This window comes from Apteryx rowi, unplaced genomic scaffold (assembly GCF_003343035.1).
Source record: "Apteryx rowi isolate R43461 unplaced genomic scaffold, aptRow1 scaffold_5, whole genome shotgun sequence".
In the NCBI taxonomy this organism is placed as follows: Eukaryota; Metazoa; Chordata; class Aves; order Apterygiformes; family Apterygidae; genus Apteryx; species Apteryx rowi.
In genome coordinates, this window is record NW_020450760.1 from 1,446,101 (window position 1) to 1,470,253 (window position 24,153).

At 55.6% G+C, this 24,153-nt stretch overlaps 1 protein-coding gene across 1 annotated transcript in view; it reads right to left on the reverse strand.

The window, feature by feature from the left end:
* AMN (amnion associated transmembrane protein) overlaps positions 1–24,153 on the reverse strand; it is a 30,698-nt gene that overhangs the window by 4,268 nt on the left and 2,277 nt on the right. Inside the window, exons 2-9 of the mRNA XM_026079445.1 lie at positions 21,404–21,522; positions 21,249–21,293; positions 5,928–6,015; positions 4,539–4,774; positions 3,710–3,847; positions 3,415–3,523; positions 1,739–1,821; positions 487–673 (exon numbers count right to left, since the gene is read on the reverse strand). Coding sequence (XP_025935230.1) covers positions 487–673; positions 1,739–1,821; positions 3,415–3,523; positions 3,710–3,847; positions 4,539–4,774; positions 5,928–6,015; positions 21,249–21,293; positions 21,404–21,522 — 1,005 coding nt within the window. The remainder of the gene's footprint in view (positions 1–486; positions 674–1,738; positions 1,822–3,414; positions 3,524–3,709; positions 3,848–4,538; positions 4,775–5,927; positions 6,016–21,248; positions 21,294–21,403; positions 21,523–24,153) is intronic.

Consider the following 24,153-nt stretch of genomic DNA (forward strand, 5'->3'; position numbering starts at 1 on the left):
TTGGACTAGATGATCTCCAGGGATCCCTGCCAACCCCAATAATTCTCTAATTCTGCAGTTCTGTTCTTCTCACACTGCTGTCCTATTATGATGAAAGTGGTACAACTTTGGGGTAAGCAAAATTTCACCAACAACATCTTTAGAAAAGAGCGTGTGTGTGTGTATTAGGAAGGTTTAGAGCTGTGCCAAACTAGACTAAAGAGGACAAGGACAAAGGCAGTGCTTTAAAGCTGTGCACAGCAGATGCCATTTCCAGGCAATCAAGTGTTTTCAATGCAGGGAGCATCGACCGAACAGCCCCTTGATAGCATGTGATTCCCATCACAGGACGTTGCTGCTGAAAGAGCAGAGTTACAGAGTTGGCAAACGTGACACAGCTGACAGGAGCGGGTGAGGAAGAGCTGCTGGTGAGGAGGCAAGGAGCTGCCGCCAGCGGTGGGTTAGATGCACCCACCGGTGCCCGGCTCAGGAGAAAGGCAGCATTACCATGCTGTGCGATGTCGCTCATGATGTCTGCAGCCATCTGCTCAGCAGCAGTGCCTGTCCGCGACCCAGTCTGGTCATCGATGAGCACTATCTGGATGACAGGAGCGGAGCTTCGCAGTGCAACTCCCAGAAAGGTCTGTGCTTTGTGTACCTTGGATATCGCCATCTGAACTCCAGCGTATTTGGGCTTTTCAAAACACAAAAGACACGTAAAGAGAGCAGTAGGCAGAAATTAGACTCACATCTATAGACAGCCATGATGGATGTACCAATAAGGCCCATCTATAAATCTTCAGGTGAAACCCATCACAGAGCTGCCATTCCTGTTATTGCATTGCCATTGGGTTTCTGAAATGACAGGTTCATATCTCCTGTCCCTGGGAATCTGCATTGGGTGCCCCTGGCATGCAGCATCCCCCCAGCAGAGGCAAGAGCACCAGGAATGCTCTCCGGCTGATCCCACAGCCGCTACAGAGACCAGCCAGTCAATCCCCCCTGCCTGACCTGCAGCCCAGGGAGCAATTACATGTAGCACACCCTTTAAACTATGCAGTAATATGTGTGTGATCGCAAAGAGGGCAGGAAGCAAGCTTCCAGCTCTGGATCAATAGAGCAATACTCTGGTATTGATCCTGCTGGTGTGAGTCCCGAGCATGCCCTCACCCACCGGCAGCTCCTGGCCGCGAGCATCCTGGCACAAGCCATCCCCAGGGCCTGCGGGATCCCATGGCGCGTGTGCATGTGCCCAGCTGCCCAAGGAGTGCACGGGTGGGGGGACCAGCTTGAGATGGCCGCTTCTTGGCTGTGCCCGCTCTCGCTGAGCTCTCCCTCCCCAGCGGGCCGGGACAGTGGCGAAATGGTGCAGGTGCTGCCCGTGGCCCGTATGCTAGTTACTGCCCTTTCTTTAGGGCCAGAAGGGTCCGGGAACCTGGTGTCTGTCTCTGTTTCTGCCCCAAACTGAGAGGGGGCGGGCTGGCTGTGGCTGGGAGCAAGGGGGGTGGCACTGGCCTGGGTGGCACCGAATTCAAGGGGCCGAATTTGGGATGCCAGCCGTCGGGGGGAGGTCGGGAGCCGGGCGTGCAGGCTGCCGCTCCCCGGCCAGGCTGCTGGACCACAGGGCTCAGCAGCCTGCATCCCAGGGGCGATGCACGTGGCCACGCATCACCCCCCTGCCTTCCCTGTGAATCGCTGGCTGACGCAGCTCGTGGTTTCCCAATATCCTACTGCTGTCCCACTCGGCCGGCTGACGTACCAGGCTCAGGAAGGCTTGGACAAGCCTGTCCCGATATTTCCGCAGGTCAAAGTCAGGAGTGAACTCCAGGCAAACAGTGGCTCCTGCAGCCCAAAAACAGAGAGATGAGACAGAGAGCAAGATCACCGAGCCTGGACTGGCCGGAGAGCTGCCCCAGGCTTGAATCGATGTGCTTTTCGGAGCAAAGCATGATGCCGATTGCCACCGGAGGCACACAGGGCTCTCCAGCACCTCCCTGCACCTGATCTCACTGCAGTGCCCAGGAGAGGGGGGCTCACGGCCGGGTCTGAACGAAGCCCCCAGGAGGAACCGCTCCCTCTCGCCGGTCTTTTTATTGACTGGTTTCAGTTAAAAGCTTTTGTTTTCCATCATATTCCAGAGAGAAGCCTTCTGTTAAAGGCTTTTTCCTGCATATTCCTGTGGGAAGCTCTACATTTATCTGTGTTTCAACGCTGCAAGGCTGTGATTCAGCAATGCTGCTACTTCTTTGGATGTAAAGCACAGAGGAGAGGATACTTGCATTCCCTGTATCGCTGCACTGCATTCATTGATTCAAGTATTTTCCTTGAAAAAAATGCACGTAAATGTTTATTGAAATGGGAAGTTCTCCTAATGGCTTTTAAAGGCTCTGCTTTTATGGGCACATCTGAGAAACAGGTAGTGCCATTCTAATGAATTTGGTATGATAGCAGTTAAAATTGTGTAAGAAAAACTCCACTTAACCTCCTAGGTAGATTAATGCATAAGCACACATGTGCAGAGGGAATACTGTCAATCTGTTGTTTATGGTTTATTTTAAATATGTATGCTATTTTAAATGAAATAAACTTGCTGTTGGAAAGATGACATTACTGTGAAAAAAAGTGCATTTCCTTTGAGTGTTTTCCATTGCATAAACTCAGCGGAGTCCTATTAGCTTGATGAGTTTTGACATCCTGACAGGATAAACCAGAAGCAGGGACAAAGGGCTGCAATTCAACACCAGCTCCAAAGAGCCGTGATAATGCTTCGGAGAGACGTACGCTAGCTGGGCACTGGGTGAATCACGTTTTGGGAGTGGACAGGACCCATGGGAGCAGTGTTGCGGCACAGCGCTTGGCCTGGGCTCTCAGAGACCCGGTTGGGTCACAGGTGTCCTTGGCCACATTTTTAGGCACAAATCCTTTAGCTCCTTAATTGACCGAGACAGCAGAGGTACTATTGCCCCCACCCAAGTCCTCTGCACCCACAGTCGCTGGACCTCAGTTTTCCCAGCTGTAAAATGGCAGCCACAAGCAGCTGGCAGCTTCAGCGAGTTTGCTGCAGGACTCACCCACGCTGGCAGTTTGCTTTTAGTTCACGAAGCCCCTGGGGAGGGGCACAAGCGTGCCTATTCTGGTCCCTACGCTTGCACGCCCGCAGCGAGCCCTGCTGCCTCCGAGGGGCTCGGACTGGCTCCCGGGCTGGGGGCGCCCATCCGCAGCGCCTGCCGGTTCTGCTTTAACACCACTTTTTAGGGGAGCAGCCGGGAAAAAAAAGAGAAGCAAAGCGCGAGGCGGGAAAGCAGCGCCTCTTTGCAGGACCCCCAGCCTGCAAGAGCCTGCAGCCCACAGCAGGTCCCAGCGAAGGGGCGGGCGCAGCCGGGGGAAAGGGCCGCGGGGGAGGGCGAGGGGAAGGGGCCGGGGCGCCGCACTCACCGCAGACCCCGCAGCAGTGGCCGAGGGGCCGCAGCGGGCTCCGGCACGCCGGCGCAGGGCACGGCCTCCCCGCCGCCCCCAGCAGGGCCGCGCAGATGCGGTGGCCGTCCTAAAGCAGAGCAGGGCAGCGTCAGCCGCTCGCCCCCGCGAGCCGGGCGCTCCCCGACCGCCACCAGACCGAGCTCCACCGGCGGAGGTGGCCCCGTTCCCAGCATCTTCCACCCGCCTCTTTGGGCTGCCGGCCCCGGGCCCCGGCTTGTCCCGCAGCTCCCGGCATTGCCACGGGGGGACTCACCTGGGCGTTCCCGCAGACGCAGCCGGACTTGTCCGGACACCCGGCGCCCGACACCTGGAAAGTGCCGTTGCCGTGAAACTGCAGCGGTGCGGAGGGGCCCCGCAGGTACTCGGCCAAGGCCGCGGTGCTGCTGAACGTCTGGCCGGGAGAAGAGCGGCAAAAACGGGGGCGTGCATTTCCAGCAAGGCCAGAGCGGTTTCCCCGGCCAGCGAGCCCTGGCGCGCCACTGCCCGGGCACCTGGGGCCGCCTCTGACCGCCAGCTTTGGCGCAGCGACGCGACGGGCTGAGGGTGCCAGGAAATTCCTGCCCATACGCCCATTTCGGCTTTTGCTTGGTCTCGTTGCCCAAAAAAGCCAGATGTTTGGCAAAAGCTGAGTCGGTTACCTTTTGATCGTGGCTCAGCTGGGTCCCGTCTTGCCCTTGATCCCCCCCCAGCACCCCCTCACACACAAGTGCTCATGAGAAGGTGGATTTGGGCAAGAGATGGTGGCACATCAGCAGCTGTTTTCCTAGCAGAGCAGTACTGGGTGGCGAAGGCAAAGGGACGGGGAGACTCGAGCTGCCCGGAGCAGCCCACGGCCACCCGTGATTCTGCCTGCCCTGGCCAGGTCCATCCCACCGTGGTGCTGGCACAGCACTCCCACGGCTTGGTGCCTCAGGAGAACCTCCATGCAAGGCCAAAAATAGCTTTTTCCCGCCCTGGAGAGGAGCCTGGCGCCCGGTCTGCGGGGTTTCCCGCGCTCCCTCTCCTCGTGACCTACTTCGGGGGCCGCGGCGAGGAGGTGTGAGCTGAGCGCGCCGCCGGGTTTCTCAGCCGCCCCGCGTTACCTGACCCATGAGAGAGATGCTCCGGAGATGAATCATGCCCCGTGATGAGTCGACGTTTACCCGGAAGGAGGTTTCGGGCTGAAAGATAACATCATCGTACTGGCACGGGACGCGCTCCTCATCCACGGCAAAGATGCGTCCGCCCTGCTGCAGCTCCCCCGGCGAGGCGGCGGTCTGCCACAGCGCTGGGTCGAACCACGCGAACCCCTCGGCGTCCCCGAACCTGGCGGCCGAGCCTGCCAAGAGCAGCAAGAGAGTCAAGAGCGACCTGGGCTCGGCAGCACGGCACAATGCCCGCCTCACACCCCATCCCTCCCCAACAGCTACATTTTTACTGATTAATACCAATTTTACTGATTTTTACTGATATCACATGGCCTTTTATTGACTGGATTGTTTATATTCTTTTTTTTTTTTTAATCTGTCTGTGAAAGTTGCCTGTTGATTTCACAGGAGCATGCGAGGGTCAGAAGCTAAAGCCTTGTGCAAAGGGGAGAGGGCTTCCCAAGCACATCCGAAACAGGTCCACAGCTCCAGTGGGGGACAGTGACAACGATGGAGGTTTTGGTAGCGACCCTGAACAGCCCGAGGCTGCAGTCCCTCCTCCAGATAGACCCACCGGTGCCTTTACTTCCTGTGCACTGCCCCCTCCGATTTCCCGGGCGTTTTTGCCAGGGGCCAGAGACAACCCGCATTTATCCTCGACGCGGTTCAAAACTGCCCCTCGGAGCCCCGATGTGCACGCTGTGCTTCCTCACGCTCCACTTTTTGATTCTGCTTGTTTTTCTGCAGCTGAGCTAAAAAGTTGCTTGCCATTGAAAGTGTTATTTCTCTCTTAAATACCAAAAATACCTCTCCCTAGCAAACAGCTTTCAGGCTAATAACAGGCACTGATAAAACAAAACTGCTACCTCAGTCATTGCAAATCTCAGTTTGAGACTAACAGGAGGTTGAATGATGTGTTAGCACTGAAATGCCTTTACGCAAATACTAGCTGGGCCAGAGGCCAACTCTCTGAAATGGCTGTGGTTCAGCTCTCTGAGGCCTGTGTGTGTAATTCATAACCAGTTTTCTTCAGAAATACGACGGCAAAGAAAATGAGGACTTTGATGTGGCTACATGCTTAATAGACAGGGTAAAATATAAACAATATTTACCTCTCTGCTACTACTTCAAAGACTTCCCTGGCATAATTATTTTTTAGAAGACAGGTGATCTAGCAGAAGAAAAAGATCTGATGCGAAGGAGGTTGTCAGAGAAAAGGTAGATATTAAAAGAGGAGTGATTCACTTTATTCTGAGGTGGGATAGCAAAGACCTTTGTAGAAGTGTTTGTGCTGAATTTGCATGATTAAGGGCTGATTGGGTGACTAGTCAGGGCAAAAAATACCTGAGTCACATCCTGGATCCCAGCTGCCATCAAAAGCTGCAAATCCTGCCCCAGATGCCAGGATGAATTCGCCATTCAGCGGAAGGTACTAAACAAAAGGATTCAAAACATCACTGTGCGGTCCCACTGCCAGCCACCCAGGCTCGTAATCAAATAACCATGGTAATTATTTGAATGTCTATTATCCTCGCTGTCTCCCAGGCACTTCGCAGTCATTAGGAGTCACCCTCACTGTGCCCTGTGTAATGGGAAAGCATCATCTCCTTTTTCGCAGAGGGGGATGCTGTGATGGGGAAAAGCGGTTTCATTTTATCTTATAGTAACACAAAACCTTGAAGTAGTTAGGGAAAAAAGAACACGCGAAAACAAAAAATAAACCCTTTCAACAACTTCTTAGGTACATAGGGTCCCAACCACCTCTGAAACGGACCCTGGATGCTGCCGGGGGAGAGCCAGGCCACCTCCACCCCCCGGGCAAGGCTGGGGTTGAGGCTGCTCCAACTTGCACTTTGCTAGCATAGGCCAACATGAGTGTGTTTGTTTATTAAATGCTGGGCCCTTATAAATCTGCTCTAGCTTGACCCATTGACACTGGGCAATAGCTTTTACTGAGGACACCACCATGCAGTTCAGCGTGTCTCGCCACATTGATGTCTGTCTGCCACACCACATGGACTGCACTTACTTATGCCCTGCACGTGAAACGATTTAAAAAAAAAATGCACGGGGTCAAACAAAGCTCGACAAGGTGTCAGTTAGTGAATTTGCACTTGGAGCAAGCTAAGGAAAACACACAGTGGCATTTAACTAGCTGTGCTGCCATAGCTAGAGCCGCTCTGTCAGACACCACCACCAGGTAGGCAGAGTTGCCACATCTACCTGGCTTGAGCCAGGCACGGCATCTGCTTGTGGCCACGTGGGCAAACCCTGCCTAGCTCAAGGTGCACAGCATTCTGGCTTGCTCTGCATCTGGTGACCATCCTGCTGAAGAGCTGTAGCCAGCGGGGTCACCAGCCGGTATTGCTGACTCCAGGACACATTTTAGCAAACAACCGAGTCAGGCAACTCATTCATAACACATGGCTTATTCAGCCCAGCTCATCTTATTTTCCATTTACAAATTACTCAAGAAAATGTTGGGTTTTCCCCCAGTATTTTCATGTGTCAAGGAGTGAGTAATGTTCAAGGCTCTGTTCTCCTCTAACTCAGCCTATCCAGGGTTTTTTAGCATCACTCTTCAGACAGTAGCTGGAAGCCCTCCAGGACAGCATTAGGCCCACACATGGGGTCCTGTGGTCAGGGAGAAGTGTTAGGTTGGATTTTAAGGTTTCATCTACCTGATCAGTCTTTAAATATTCATGTAGACAAGCAAGACTTAAGGAATGACTGTCACACATGGGTTGTGATAGCTCTCTGTCCTTGGGGTAGTCTTGCCTGARGCTGCTCCAGTCCATACAGGGACTACTTTTGTGGGGCTGTTCCTCGAGGCAAAAAAGCTCCTCATCCCCAAGCTGCAAGCAGCCGTTTCACATGCTTTGTGCCTTGGTGTTGCAGTGCTTTGAAGTCCATAGTCCAGATCATCTTCTTGCTTCAGAAACCATGAGAAGCCAGGGCAGAGGGCAGCTGCCACCGAGAAGAGCTCACAGTGCTCCTATGTACCACCTGTTTCAGATCCAGCAGCATTGCACATACTGCTCTGGTCTAGACAAAAGGTGATGAAGAGGAGAATAAGTGAGGCCTGGGCACCATCTGCTCCAAGAGAATGGAGTCTCCCCACCAACCGGAGATGAAAGAAGCCTTCACCTATGGATGCTGTGACATGAGAGCTTAATGTGTAGTGCCTAACTGGAAACCACACCATCATGTTTGCCAAAATTTCTGTTATTATTCTCTCAAGTAAGGAAAATTCTTCCAAGACTGAAGCATTGAAAGAGGCTGAAAGCTCTGTTAGGATAAGAATGTCAAAGTGTTCTTTATCTACAGATATAAAAGTCATACCTAGTAACAGTATGAGGCTCAGGACTTGGCCTGTTTTGAGTCAGGCAAGATGTATGTTACCAGTTTCATTTATAAGGTCCTTCACTTCTTCAGAGATGCTCCAGCTAGTGTTCCTCCACCTGGAAACAGGCAGCTGGACGCTTTGTGGCAGCCAACTAATGCCAAGTACCCAGGGCAGATACAGTCAGCGGTGCCAGCCAGCCGAGCATGCAGCTAGGCAGATCCTTTCTCCCAGTGCTTGCTTGGCCTGCTCAGGCAGGAGCAGCATCAGGTCCTCACGGCTGTCTCTCTCACCAGTCGCTGAGGATCGGATGCTCATTTCACTGGGTTGCCACCTTGGCCAAGTTTGCAGTGCATCACCGCCCTAAGCAGGACGGGTAGCCAGTTGGTTTTTTGACTGGATGTGTTTGATGTTTTTGCCAACATACGATACCAGATCTTCACTGCAGTGAACTCTGGGCACTCAGGCCCGTAGCTGAAGAGATATTTGTGAGAGAGGAAGAACAAGCAAACAAACAGCAGCTGCTGGTGACAGGGATGAGTGACACACCAGGTCCATGACTAGCTGGCCTGGCTATGTTTTCCCAGCCTTTGGAAGTTGGCATTCATGAATACTGTGGCTGGATCAAGACCACTGGGTTGGTAAGTCCCTGCCCTCATCTCTGCCTGGATGAGACCAAACACCTTGACTGTAGTTGCAGATCTGAGCTTCCCAGACACCCTGACGAGGTCATGAGGGACGCAAGTAACTTTCCTGTCCAGAGGGTTGTTTGTCCAGAGCTTAAAAAAGAATTTAAAAAGCCACAAAGACAACACTTAGACAAACAGGCACCTGTGTTTGTAAGCTGCATCAGTCACCCTTCTCCAGGGAGCAACGCGAGTGCACTTTGCGCATGCGTTGTAAACAAGGAAAAACTGGTAAGAGTTCACGCTTGCTCACATGGCTTAGAAAGACAGCTGTAGTGATCTAGCTGAGTTCAGCGTGGGGAGCGTGGGGGTGAGGCGGGCTTTGTTGATTAAAGATAAACACACACACAAAAAATATGCAAAAGCCAGTCCAATGACCAACCACATCCTCCTGCGCCTATGAAGGACAAGAGGTGAGATGATTGCTGTAGAGAGGGACCTGGATGAGACCACAGCAGATGCAGTGTTAGCAGCACGCATGGCCAGTGGGGAGAGGCAGAAGAAAAGGTCTCTTAGCCTCTCCCTGAATCTGCCTCATGTCTTCAGCGCTGATGTTGCCAGCTTGCTGGGGTCTGGATCCGCTGTCTGGAGAAGATGTAGCTTCTCCAGCTAATGCTGGAGATCCCCCTCCACCACAGAGGCCTACAACCTAGGCTGGCTGGAGTTTTCAAACCCAAAGAAAGATGTCCCCATCCCGCCTAATGCAAGTGTGGCAGGGAAAGGAGAGTCCCCCAGCATAAACACCATCCCAGTCACTGACCAGTTCACACTGAGCTCCAGACCAGACACACAGGACAGGGACTGCCCCAAACCCTTGTACACACCAGCTCTGGAACTAAAACTGCAAGCGTGCAAGCTGGCATAAGGAGTCACCAAATCTGCAGAAGATGAAATGCAAGAAGAGCTCTGCAGGAGTTTCTGAGGAAGGCCTCCCCCGTGCCACCATCCACAGCTAAACTCCCAGCCCACAGAGACAGACGTGTGTTGCGTTCACCACCAGTCCCTGCAGGCAGGCAGTGGTATCACTTACTGGTTTGAAATGGAGCTGAACAAGTTCTCCCCAAGATGTATGCCACTGGCCAGCATTTCAGAAGTGGCTCAGTTGTCCAGTGAGTATTAGTTTGTAAATAATTTGCACTGGTATTTTTTTCTTAACATAGCAGAGTGTTAAGCATCGCAGCTCACTGCAGAGGACAAATGGAGACTCTGGATGGGAAAGTGGCTTTCTGCAATTGGTAGTTTAGTATAGAAGTCACATATAGGCTGGGACACTTTCCAAGAACATTTTGAACTGAGCAATGACATGTACCAAAAGACCAGAGCCAAAAAGCTGGCAGTTTCATCTGCTTTCTCTTGCTCCTGCCAACCTGTACTCCAGGGTCATTAATACAGTGAGCTACTTAGAGTCCCATTAGTCATTTCCCATCCCTGATACTGGTAAATGACTTATCTCCTTGGTCTTCATTAGCAAATGTAATGACAACTGAAACACAGTCACAATTTTTCTCACCAAAGCCATCGAAAAAGAAAGAAAGACCACATGTGGATCTCAGCCCACAGTCGTCATGTTTGCAGCACTGGCAGCACAGCACTGTGCAAGAACGGGATGCCCAAGAGGTCCCGAGATGTTCATAAGCAAAAACAAAACTGCCTTTCTGAAATAAAAAGAAAAAAGAGGGAAAGAAGTGACTGGCAGGGTAAGACCCACCTTCTGAGTTTACAGTTCCTTCCCGTTTAACAACCTGCAGCTATTCTTACCTAACGGCAGAGGCCTGGGAACGCGGCTTTGGAGATGTGCGGCTTTTAACCAGCCTCTGGCACATCCCCGCTCTGCCTGATTAATGACCGCCGGCCGGAGGTGACTGGCAGCGGCAGCGTGACTGGCGTGTCACGTTCATCCGTGCCGGGAAGAAACGCCAAGCTTCCGCTCCAGCCCCGGGAGAGTGAGGGTCGCAGTTGCCACCGACTCTTCCAGCAGCCTTATTTTAACTCGCCGTGTCGCAGCAGTTGAGCTCTCTGATGAGGCGCCGCAGTGCTGCAAGCCCACGCGTGAGCTCGGCAAGGTGCTTGCCAGCAGGCAGAGCCCCGAGAGAGCCCCTGGGCCGGCCGGCAGCCCGGGGCGGGCGCTGATGGGCTGCGGCTCAAATCAGCAGGGCACCGTGTGAGGGGGGGTTTCCTCTCTCAGCCACCGAGAGGACGTGTGCACCACGGTCACTAAGGCTGGAGGCAGCGGATTTCTGTATCGTCCGCCAAATCCCTCCTTCGCCCGGGCAGCTCCAGCCCGCAGATGGCAGCAGGCAGCCGGAGCAGCCGGCGCTGCAGTAGGCAGGCCCCGGCCGGCGCAGGCTGCCACCGGCAACGGGGAATGTAGGGATTTTCCCAACATCCTTTGGGTGCTGGCTGGGGGTCTGGAGAGCAGCCGGCTGTGCAGACTCCTGGGTTGGATCCAGCTGCTTGCCGGAGGCATCAGAAAGGTGCTGGGCCAAATTTATCCGCAGGTGATGGAATGACTGGCTGGGTAGATGAGGGGAGAGCAGTGGATGTTGTCTACCTAGACTTCAGCAAGGCTTTTGACACTGTCTCCCATAGCATCCTCATAGACAAGTTCAGGAAGTGTGGGTTAGATGAGTGGACAGTGAGGTGGATTGAGAACTGGCTGAATGGCAGAGCTCAGAGAGTTGTGCTCAGTGGCACAGAGTCTAGTTGGAGGCCTGCAGCTAGCGGTGTCCCCCAGGGGTCAGTCCTGGGTCCAGTCTTGTTCAACTTCTTCATCAATGACCTGGATGAAGGCTCAGAGTGCACCCTCAGCAAGTTTGCTGACGATACAAAACTGGGAGGAGTGGCTGATACGCCAGAGGGCTGTGCTGCCATTCAACGAGACTTGGACAGGCTGGAGAGGTGGGCAGAGAGGAACCTCATGAAGTTCAACAAAGGCAAGTGCAGGGTCCTGCACCTGGGGAGGAATAACCCCCTGCACCAGGACAGGTTGGGGGTTGACCTGCTGGAAAGCAGCTCTGCCGAGAAGGACCTGGAAGTGCTGGTGGACACCAAGTTAAGCATGAGGCAGCAATGTGCCCTTGTGGCCAAGAAGGCCAATGGTATCGTGGGGTGCATCAGGAAGAGTGTTGCCAGCAGGTCGAGGGAGGTGATCCTCCCCCTCTACTCAGCCCTGGTGAGGCCACATCTGGAGTACTGCGTCCAGTTCTGGGCTCCCCAGCACAAGAGGGATGTGGCACTACTGGAGCAAGTCCAGCGAAGGGCCACAAAGATGATTAGGGGACTGGAGCATCTCTCTTATGAGGAAAGGCTGAGAGAGCTGGGCCTGTTTAGCTTGGAGAAGAGAAGGCTGAGAGGAGATCTTATCAACGTGTACAAGTATGTGAAGGGAGGGTGTCGAGAGGATGGGGCCAGACTCTTTTCAGTGGTGCCGAGCGACAGGATGCGAGGCAATGGGCACAAACTGAAACACAGACACTTCCATCTGAACATGAGGAAAAACTTTTTCACTGTGAGGGTGACAGAGCACTGGAACAGGTTGCCCAGAGAGGTGGTGGAGTCTCCTTCTCTGGAGATATTCAAAACACGCCTGGATGCAATCCTGTGCACTGTGCTCTAGGTGACCCTGCTTGAGCAGTGGGGTTGGACTAGATGATCTCCACAGGTCCCTTCCAACCTCAGTGATTCTGTGATTCTGTGATTCTGAGGTGAATCCCTTCGCCGGCCCTGGAGCTCTGCCAGGGGCTCACTCACCGCGGGGTTTCTTGGGTTCGTTAGGGGGTTTTCGTTTGTTTGTTTTCCTGCCCGGGTGAAGCTCACACCTGCATCCTCGGGCCAGCTTTCTTCCCCTAAGCCGCAGGCACGATCGCACGTCCTCAGCTGGCCGCGGTGCCGGGTCCAGGTTGCCCTCCGTTATCGCCACCAGCTATACCAAAACCCAACACTGCTGGGCAGCAGGCTGGAAAATGCAGGGACGTTACCCGGCTCCGTGAGAGAGGAGCACTCCTGCAAACCGGCCTCCAGGGAGGCAAGGGCTGGCGTCTCTCCCAAGGAGCAAAGGTAGGAGAGTCCCCAAGTCACTGTTAGGCTCACGTCAGCCCCCGCGTCCCTCCCAGCACCGGCGCTCCGTGCCTCTGTGCCAAAAACACCCTCTGCTTGGCACAGACCTGAGCCGAGAGGGAAAACAAGGCAGGAGCATGGGGAAAGGCAAGGCGGAGGTGCTGCAGGAGAGGGCACGGGATTGTGATGGAGAAGGGGATGCTGGCGCGTCCGGGGCGAAGGGGCTGCTCTTGCCCCCGCGCCAGGGCGGCAGGGTCTGCTGGGGGAGGCAAGTTGTGCCTCCACCTCGCTCCCCACCGCAGCGTCGGGCTCACATGGGCAGGGGACATTGGCTGTGCCACTGGTGTTGGTGACAAAACCCCTGCGGTGCCCAGACTCCCTCCTGCAGGTGACCAAAATCCCTCCTTTCACCCCCAGCAGCCAGCTGCCCCCAGGGGCTGCGGCGGCAGCGGTGTGCCCATCTCCCAGCCCCGCGGCGCGGCGGACGCCCGGCCCGCGGCTGCCAGGCTTGTGGAGGGGAGCTGGTTTTATCCGCTGGCCCCCGGAGACCGGAGACATTCCCGCAGAATCGCATTACTGTGGCCACCGCAGGCAGGCTGCCCAAAACGAACTGATTCAGCTGAGCACGCCAAAGGCGATAACAAATGGCTAGAAATCCTTTAAACAAGGCTTAATGACCTCTGCTGAGCGGGAGGAGCGGGCATAGCCTCTCGAACCCGTGAAGACGGCAGGGCACGTCTCCAGGCAGCACGCGCAACGAGCCGGGAAGGCAGGACCACCCGCCGGCCGCCCCGGCGTCTCTGGGCGAGCCAAGGAGGGCGACCCGCTGCCAGACGGGGCCCTTTCTGCCCAAAGAGCTCTCCTGCCCTGGCACTTCGGCCCTGGCCACTGACACATGCATGGCAGGGGACCGGGCAAAGGAGCAGCGTGCCAGTGGGACGCAGCTTCAGGGTCATCCCCTGCAAGCTAATGAGGCATTTGACTGCCTCTTCCCTGCGTAAGTCCCTGCCTCCCCCTCCTGCAAGGCAGGATAATTTGGCAGCAGTGCAGCTGCGCTCTCATTAGTGCAGGATCAGGTTCCCCCGCTGTGTCTGCTCATCACTTTTTACCTTGCATTTTGAAGCACGGGCCCCTGCACCTGCTCCCTGCAGAAGCATGACTAAGTTGGTCTTGGCACCGCAACCGCCTAGCACAGGGGGTAGCCCGTCATGTCGGGTCTCCGAAACGTAACGTGGCAGTGCCGGAGTGACCAAGGCTGTGTGCTCAGAGCTGGGCTGCCTGGCCCCTCTGCAGCCGGGCAGAAGCAGCGGGAACGTGCCCCTTTCCTACTGCCCATGTCCAGCTCCGCTCTGGCATTTCTCTCCTGACCCACGACTCCACTTGTGTCAGAACGGTCTGCTGGTTTTGTGATGGGAAGCAAAATCCAAGCATGTTTTTGTCTGGTTCTAGCAAACGCATGTTACCCAGGCTTGACTGCCCACTCCAGCTGTTCTGCAGAGCCATGATAAACTAAAAAACAACAGTATTTCCTGGCCTCGGGGAAAAAGAAAGCGAAGACCTTGCCAAGACCATACCAACATTAGCAGACTTCCAGCCTTCCCCCACAGGGGACCGCATTCCTGCCCCAGGCCCTGACGATCCTTCATCCCCGAGCCTAAAAGCAGGATGCAGAGGCAGTTTGGGTCTGGAAGCTGTATAGACAGCTCTCTGTGCTGTAGGCCAGCGTGGCGTAGATGTGTCCTGGGCTCATTTCTCTCACTGCAGTCACTGCCCTGTTCACTAGGTGACAAATGCGTGGTGGTTAAATCACAGCACGTCAGTGGGGTCCACAATGATGGGGCAAAAGTCACCGCAGGCACAAACCCAGCAGCACAGCATCCTGCTCTCCGAGAAGAAACTGGGTGTCCTGGAGCAAGGACCAAGAACCAAGCGGAGGTCCGGCAGCCGCCAGCAAGCGGTGGAAGGGGCATAGCATGCGCCCGCTCTCGGGAGCGCAGCCAGGGCGCGAGACACCAGCCCGGCTTAGCCTGGCGGGAGGCAAAGGGGACACTGGGATAGCACACGTCATTGTGAGGGACTGCGTCTTGGTGACCAAGTCCATCTCTGGCAGGCATCTGAAATCAGATGTGTCCTGCATCCCCTAGTAAGAGAGCACAGAGCCGCAGTCCCTGGGCTGAGGAGCCAGTGTGCTGGATAGTAGCCCCTCTGGGAGTGCAATAAGGTAAATCAAAATAAGGCACTAGAGTTACAGATGCAGAATCCAAACAGAGGTTTAAAGCTATTCACCAAATCGACTTAAGATTGGCTCAATTCATTTTTCTGAATTTCCCACCATAAACAAGGTCACAGCGAGAGCTCTGGGGCTGAGCATGGCTGGAAGGAGGCTTGGAGGCATGCGCAGAGGAATGGTCCTCGGCGTGGAGGGAAAGCAGCCTTTGTGCCGAGCTGCCGCAAGGAGAGACCTGCCGCCAGCATCCACTCCTGCTGCCTTGAAACAGCTTGCAGGACCCTGGGATTCTGGCAAACAGGTCTGGTCATTACAGGCTTTAAAAAATTCTCCTGCTGGAAACTAGACTACAAGGAACAAATGCACTCGGGGAGGTGTTATGCTCGATAACTGCAAAAGGCAGTTTTATTGCACTCCTCTCTCAGGCAAACCTTCAGTGGGAATGTTGCCAGAGAAAAGCCTGCAGGATCTGGGCTTATAATTATGTGCTGTCACACAAACCAACCCGCATACACATGCTCCCATGAAATTTTTACCTTTGTCTCAGAAAAAGGAAAAATAATCCCTTTTCTTGTTGTCTTGTTAACCTGAATTCCCTGCTATTTTGCAGTCAGGGGGAGGGGAGCGCCTGTGCCTGGGACAAGCGTAAACCATTGCAATTCATTAGCACCAGCATCCCTGGAGAGCAATTGGCATTTCAAGATCAATCTCTGCCAGGAGCTGGGAAGGAGCATCCTGCAGCAAAGCCGAGCACATTCTGCTTTTACAATTAGGCAGCTAAAAATATAACGCTGGTGCAGACGAGGCCCTTGGTAGATCCCACGCGCCTGAACCTCGCCGGGGGGCTGTTGTCCCGCACCGGGCAGAGCCGGCATCAGGCCGGGACCAGCCACCGCGACGGCAGGCTTGGCGATGGCAGGGCCAAAGCCGGGGAGCCGCGGCAGGCTGCAGGGCGCCCTGCATGGCCAGGTGGGCTTTGCAGGAGCGCGGGGGCTCGGCAGCTGTGCCCGCCTGGTGCCGGGGTTGCTATGGCCACTCCGCTCCTCCGGAAGCACGGAGCCAGGGAAGCCGACCTGCATAAATTGGCTGGCGCTGCAGCAACTCTCCCTGTCTGCATCTGCAGAGCCGTTTCAGCAATGCCCCCAGCCGACGGCTCCGGCGCGGGGTCCCCCAGCCCCGCTCCGTCCCCTGCGGCCCGCGGTCTCCACGGGCCAATTAGACGCTGGCCTCGGTGCCGCAAGGGCCGGTGGGGGGACCGCTTAGCTCCCGCTAAGGCAGCGGATCTGCGAGCTTAGCCTGCAGGGAACTCACCCGAGGCTGCAAAGCCCAGGAAAGCAGCCCGGGAGCAGCCTCCCACGCGGCTGCCTCCCAGGCGCAGCGGTGCCGGCGCCAGCAGGAGCCCCCCAAGGGCCCTGCCTGCCCTCGGCCGGAGGCTCGTGGGGCGCGAGCGGCCGCGAAGCCCCCGCGGGGCTGCGATCGCCCTTGCGAAGAGGACCAGCGCCGTGGGGAGAGGTGCCCAGCGCCAGGGCAGGGACCTCTCTGCAGCTGGGAGAGGTGTCTCCTGGCGGAGGCTTGAACCGTCTCTCGCACGGGCGACAACCCGGGGCGGCATCGCCTTCTGCCTGGGGAACTAAGATTAAGAGAGCTATTAGCTGTGTAGACACTGCCGTCACCCGTGCAGAGGGCTGCTGGAGGCTGAAGGTAACGGGGCAGCGGGGCTTCCCCGAGGGGAGCAGCGGCGGGAAGGTCGGAGGCTGACGGGGGGGGAACATCAAACACAGCAGGTTCAACCAGCCGGTCCCCGGCTCGCTGGGGTGGCAGAGGCCGTGTCCACACTGCTGAATAAAACGCGCCTGGGCCAATGCCCTGACCCTGCGGTCAGGCAAGCCCGATGTGCCCATGTGGCTGAACTCAACTCCTGCCTCCCCCAAAACAGCGAGTGGCGCCACCCCTGCTCCCGCGAGCAGCCCCCGGCCCGCGGGGAAAGCGCAGGCCAGCTGGGGCAGAAACCGTGCCCGGGCGCACGCTAGCATGGGGGAACACAGCACGGGCAGCCGCAGCCGAGGTCGAGCCCACATCGTGGCCCTGTTTGGCTTGGAAAAGCAGCCGCAGCCGGGGAACGGGGAGCCCAAGCCCTCGGGGAGCCCGTCACAGCCAGGCGGGAGAGCAGCGCCTTGGCAAGGGAAGCCGGGGCCAGGAGAGCCGAGAAAGGGGTGCCTGCACCCGAGGTCTGACCAAAACCCGACTAGTCCTGGAGAGCCGACCTGCCTGCTGCTTTCCTGCTAATGCCTGGGCAGGCGCCAGCGCAGGAAAGCCTCTATGCAAAACCCGAAGTCACGCCGTGCAGCACGGACGGGGCTTTGCAACGTCTGAACGCAGGATGTCCGCCCCCAAGAGCCCCCAACGGGCCACTTTCCCAAGCTGGGGGGGAGAAGAAACTGGGGAAGCAGCTGAACCAGGGGCTGTCGCGGAGGTCTGCAGGACTCGAAGCCGGAGGGGACTGGACCGCGGTCCTGAGCTGAGCGAGGCGCTGCCGCAGCCAGCGCTCGGCGCAGGAGCCGGCTTCAGCACCGGCGCTGGGCTTCCCGCAGGCTGCCCTTCGCCCGGGTCCCCGCTGGAGGTGCCTGACGCCCCCTCACCCGCGGCTGCCTCCGCGGCCGGCACCGGGGCGCTGCGCAGCTAAGGCTTTGTGCGGCTTTACCCTGAGGCACTGCCGAAAGCCTGCTAAATACTTATCTGCTTCCTTAGGTAGCTAAATACCATGGAAAATGTAGCCTAATAGTGATGGTTATGCTTCAAAGTCACTTACACTTAAGCTGGATTTGGATTAAGTGCGTAGCTGACTTAGAGACCCACTTTAAACTTCAGACCAAATAACTGCTGAATTGGACAATAAATGAGTTTCCTTTGAAAATGGGGGGGGGGGGGAATTATGCTCTAAACAGCTCTGACCTAATCCTGAGGAATAGGCTCCCAGGTGCTCAGCTATGGCCACACAGGATGGATAGGAATGGGAGCTGCCGGGCTCCGACCCCTCAGAGTCGAGCCCTTCCAGAGCAAGAAGTAAAGACATCCCCGGTCCTGAGTACGGAAAACCTCCGTGCCAAAGCGGAGAAGCTGAGCCCGTGATCCCCATGGCACACAGCCTTCAGCTGATGCTGCTCAGCTCTCCTTCCACTGCTGCTGCTGCCCCTCCTTTGGAAGCGCTAAGCAGGACTTGGGTTCCTGCTGGAAAGCCGGGGGAAGCCGGAGCAGGAAAGGTAGGAGGCTGCTCCAGGGAGACGCAGAACTGCAGATTTCCAGGCAGCACCAAGCAAGGATTTGGATAACACTTTTTTTTAATGCCGCAGGGATAAAATCACTTCCTATTTTTCAGATCCCATCTGATGAAGGGGAGCATGTTTTTTCTCCCTTCCTCCCAGCTACAAGCTGCTGCCGAACGGGCTGAACACTTTCTTCCACAGGATCTGCTCTAAGTCAAACACGGGGCAGCGAAAACAGACAGCGACAGCCATAATCTCGCTGCATGCTCCTAGCCCTGTCCATGCATGCACACGCGCAAGCAACGCCAAGCTGTGCTTGCAACGCCTGCACCATGCACACAGCGCTCATCCGTTGCCTTCTCCGGAAGAGAGGCATCGGCAGCTCCCAAGAATTATTTTCTTTCCTCCTTAGCATCACCAAAGCAATATCCTGCTCCAGTATCGTTCTTAGGAACTCCCAGACAATCCGGGCTGAGAATTTCACATGCCAGCTCCTTTCCCCCACCACCACCAAACTCCCACTTTCTCCTTCAAAAGTTGGCCTGGCAGAAAATTTCTACCAAAACAGAAACTAAAAAAGGATTTTCTTGTAATGGTAACCTGCTACCAGCCCTGACTTCGCTTTTGTTTATATACACACACATGTATATGCACAGAAATAGCAGTGGGAATGCAGAAAAAACAGCCTGTTTGGAAGTACAAACATGGGTATTTTGGAGTCCCAGCACACCTCCCATTCCCATGCACAGCAAACACACCATGGCACACCGGGTTTGGTGGCCCGTTTTGGTCCCTGGGTCAGTATATAACTGCATATGGGCCCGCGATGCCTGCGCATGAGCACGCCCCAACGACGGCCCCGCGAGGTAGAGGAGGGCTGGCTGCAGCCGGCGAGCGCGAGGCCGAAGGATGGGCTCCGTGCTGCTGGGCGCCTCTGTGCTCCGCAGTGGGCACCATCCTCATGCAAGTCCATGAGAGCCGAGTCCCTCCCCGCCAGCTATGAACTTCATCCTGTGATACTATAGCAAGCAACAGTCTCCCTTTTTTTTGGCCAAAGGCTGTATAGCGTCTCCATGGCGACTCCAAAGCTTAATGTATTCCTGCTGATTTAAGTGATTAATTCTCCGGAGTGGTGAGGCCAGCGCTGGAGCAGGTGCAGCCCTGCCTCACCGTAAAGCCTCAAAACCAATTTGTATTCTCCTGACCAAGCAGCCAAATTTCATGCCGTCCCCACAAGTGGCAGAACAGCTCAGGTGCTTGATTTTTCTTTTTTTTTTTTTTAATCCCTAATCTTGGCAGCACCCTGGCCACCTGATGACAGCGGCGCACAGCGGTGCGCAGGAGAGAGATGGCTGGGAGGAAATTTAAAAAAAAAAGAAAAGAAAAGAAAAATCACCCTCGGAAACTCGTCAGGAGCGGTTTGCTGCGCACCTTTGCGCCCGCGATGCTCGGCAGGAAGGAGCAGTCGGGGGCCGCTGGGTGCGCTGGCCCGGCCGGTCGCCCCTGCGGGAAAGCCCTACCCGCGTGGCTGAAGTCACCCCTGCAAAGCTGCCGTTTCGCCTCCCGCACCATTGCTCGAGCGCGTGGCCAGCCTCGGGTCTTTTTAATCGCGGCGCCCCAGCTTGGTTTCGGAAGGCTAAGGCTATAATGAATAACGCCGCTCGGCAATTATGCACTTTGCAGGCTGCTGATGAAAGTACTTTAGAAATATTATACATTCATCTGTAAGTAAAATAAAATCTACCAGGGTGATATTTTGCTCTTTTCTTCTCTGGGTAAATTCCACATCATTTATTACACTGTATTTGTACGTATTTCCTGAGTATATTCTTTCCTTCGAAAATTCATATTTAAAATGCCATGTAAATAAAGTAACCCCTCCAAATACTTGTAGAGGAGTTAAATGTGGCGCAGGGCGTTATTAAAGCATCAAAACTATTAGTGGTGGAGACAGCCTGAGCAAATCACACCGCACGAATTTCAAGGGCTTCTTGGGATTTGATGGCTGATAAAAGAGTAAAGGCACCACCGCGGGGCTGCAGCCTCCCCGCCGACCCGACACGGCCAGGGCCAGCCCCGCCGCCGGCTCGGCCCCGCCAGGCGAGCAGCTTGGGGCTGCCCACGACGGCAGGCGGCGCATTAGGGAACGCCGGGGCCGGACCCCACTACACGGCGCGGGCAAATCAGCTCGCCCCGGCTGCTTTTCCATGAAGAAACGCTCCTTGCTCCGGAATAAAGCCGGAGGTCGGAGGGGGCCTGGGGAGGCCGCCTGCACCCGGCTCCGTGAGGGACCAGCGCAGGCTGCTCGGAGCAAGGTTCAGGCGTCCCCCAGGAGGATGCCCGCAGCCCGGGGAGATAAAAACCGATAGGTAAAAATAAGCAAACCCTCATCGGTTTGCTCCCGACTAGAGACAGGCTACCGGCGTTAGGGGTCTGGCTAGACCCTGTAGCGCCCTCCAGTTTCTGATTTCATTGAGCTGCATTTCTACCGTACTTCCGTAGCGTGGGGCATGTCATACCACACCTGTCCCAGCCATGCAGAAGAAAAATACGAAAAGCAATGGCATTTGAAAGAAAATTTCTCGAGCAACACTTTAGAATTCCCCAAAACAGTTTGTTTTCATTTGAAAATATTTTTATGTCAGCTTCACTCAGCTTCTGCCTGGGGCTAGTCCCTGTTCTGCACGATTTGGTGCTTCCTAAACAAACTACTGCAATGGTTTCGGTCCCATAGAGTTGGGGGTTTTTTTCTTTCCTCTTGGAAGGAAAAAATAAATTTCTTTCAACAGAAATTGGGTTTTTTTTGTGTTGTTTTTTCAAACAAAACTAAAAAGAAAAATTAATCACAGAAACAGCCTTTTTGTCTCCAAGTCTAATTTCCACAAAAACACGGACTGACATGGGCTGCTGTAAATCTTGCTTCACGCCCCAGCTGAGGCTTCCTCTGCAGTCAGATTGGACTAAGGAGCAAACTGCCAAAGTCCGTGTGGGAGGGAGGGCTCCCGTACCACCGCGTCGCTTAGCTGGCTGCGATCCCGCGTTAACCGTGCCCCCCCCAGCCCGCCCCAGTGTCCCAGCGCTCGGCCTTACCATGTCTTTCACAGGGTGGGGAGACTTGACAAACACCGAGACAACCTGCAAGAATAGCAAAAAAGTAAAAAGACCCGGTGCATTTTCCATGAGCAGGTGAGGAATTTTTCCAAATGCTATTTTGAAAAAAAAAAACAAAAAAAAGCCAGAGGTACCTTGTCCCTGTCAAAATGAATCACATCACCGGCACACGGGACTCTGCCTTCATCCCAGTTGGAAGCAGTTTCGAAGTTGGTGTTTGGAAGCCACCGTTTGTACACAGCGCCCGCGGCAGCTAGGAGAAGCAAGGAAACCCGCTGTAACGCAACGCTCCTCGAGAGCCGTGCGGCAGCTTCCCGGCGCCGTATGGGCCGGGCCAACGGAGAGCCCCACGTCCCGTGGGTCTCCTGAGGTCACCCGACCGGTGGGATTTTACAGCCGCTGCAGCCCGGACCTGGGCACCTGTGAAATTCAGCCTGGCGTTAATTAATGCAAACGGATAAATCAGCGCACAGCAGAGCAACGCCCCGACAGCGGTGTGGGCGAGGACTAGAGGGCCGGATGCCGCCGCGCCGCCTCCCCACGGGCCCCTTCCCACCGCCGGCGCGCCCGTTGGCACCGCTGCCTCCCGCAGGCAGGGCCCTGGCAGAACCTCCCCGAAACCTCGCGCTCGTGCCTAACGCCCTGCTAACGGTAACAGCGCGGTGAGTCCTGACCGCTGCAGGCACCGGGGCCGGCAGAGCTGCCGCCCATCGGCTGCGCCGGGGCGAGCAGCGCTGCGGCGAGCCGCCCGGCCGGGCTGCAGGCCCGCCCACCCACCGAAAACGTCGCGCGGGACCGAGGGAGCCCTCCCTGGCCTTTGGGAGACTGACGCCCCCGTGCCGATGCCTTCGGCTGTTCCCGAGGAGCGGCCGCGCCGGCTGGCCGAGGCAGCCGCTGCACGGGCGCCTCTGCAGCCTGCTCCCGTGGGTGTTGCAGTGCGTTATTTTACACAGCCCGATAAGTCGTGCAATAGGTCGTCTGCCCCTCGCTGCCTTACAGGAGACGCTGCTCCCGCGGCAGTGCGGGCGGCTCACGGACACGCGTGGGCCCTGGCCGAGGAGCAGCCGTTCCTTAGGCGTCTCCAGAGCCTGACACTGCCGCGGCCTAAATGAGCAGCGAGGAGGAAGGCGGTGGCCCTGGTTACGGCAGGCTGCCGACGGGAGCTGGGAGAAGTGCTTCACACGTCCCGTTCGTCCCGACGTCCTCCCCGGGCGCCTCGCTTCCGCTCCTTCCCGCGCTCTGCAGGGAGACGCAGAGACGGCCCCTTGCTGGGACACGCTGCAGGGTCGCTTGGCCTTTTTAGGCCAGATCCGGGGATTCTCTGCCTAGGAACAGCCTCTGTGTGTTTCCAGTTCAGCAGAGTCCCAGTCCTCCCCTCCTCCTGGGGCCTCCCTGTGCAAGGGATTTTTTGGGTCAGGTGATACTTTTAACCCACCCAGGCGGAAAGATGAGTAAAGGACACGTACTTCACAGGTAGAGACAAGGCAGTAAAGGCCTGCAGGCGATGGACAGGAATAATATACAACCACATATCTAAGCTTTAAGTTCAGTGGTTTCTTCTGAGTTTGGGACCTCAATACACTAGACACTAATGAACGATGCAGAGAGCCCCTCACCCTTGGTGTTTCTAACCCGTGTGAAGTGAGCAAACAGAGCCAGCAGGGCCGTGAGGATGGGATAAGAGGAGAAAAGGGATTGCCCAGAGCACCTGAAGTGCATACTGCATGCTTAGCACAAAAAGTTGGCTGGTTTCATGCCTTTGGGTTTGAGGGTGGGAATGCAGTGGTCTCCCACTGCTGAGGTTGGTTGACTCCATCTGCACATCCTTTCCTCTCCCCTGCGAACCCACCAGCAGCATGCTGGAAACATCCTCACAGAGAGAGTTAAGAAAGAGAGAAGGGTTTATTTGGGAGACAGACATGTCCTCACCAGCCATGGCAGTGGAGCTCTCTGGGGCCACGACAGTGCGTTGGTGGCACCTGCCTGTAATTCCCAGCAGCAATGGCCCGGCTTACTCACAGGATCTGCCATCGCTGAGGTTAGTTCCCACTCTAACCGTCTATATTTGCACAAGAGCTTTTGAAACGTGCATCTCCAAGCCTGACATTTCCCAGGCTTGGCTTCCACCTGAAGATGAATCTCAAGTGGCCTGAATTAAATGGCTTCAGGCAAGTGAGTTATGAGAGAAAAAAGAGAAAAGAAAAAAAAAAATCTTTGCTGTTAATACGGTTCATCTTTTCCTTATGAAAAAAAAAAAGAAAACACAGCAAAATACAAAGCTGGTTCTGGAGGGGATGCAGAGGGGGAGGAGTGTGGCTTTGGCACTGGAGATCGGTGGTGCTCCAGTGGGAGAGGGCAGGGGGAGATAGGAGGCGGTGAGGGGGCAGGAGCAGCTGCAGGGACATCCCACCTCTCCTTCTCCTGGCCACCCCACCGCCCTTTGTCATCCCTGTCCCCGTCTCAAGGGAGGTCGTCTCCAGTCGGGCTGCCACATGTAACACTGACTTTCACTAGTGAGGAAAGAAAGCGGCAGGAGAGGAGAAAAGGCGGACGCAAGGGGATCCGAATGGCTATCGGTGATGGTAGAAGGTACAAAGCAGAAAGTCAGACCTGCTAATGTAAATGACGGGGAGGCGATTGGGCTCGTGTGCGCTAAGTAGGCTCTGTGGAGGCTTTATCAGCATGTAATGATCTCCTCTGGAGCATAATTGCATATTTGTGCTGTCTGACTCTGCCAGGGGCACTGCTGAGACAGAATCACAGAATCACAGAATTGCTGAGGTTGGAAGGGACCTCTGGAGATCATCTAGTCCAACCCCCCTGCTCAAGCAGGGTCACCTAGAGCACATTGCACAGGATTGCATCCAGGCGTGTTCTGAATATC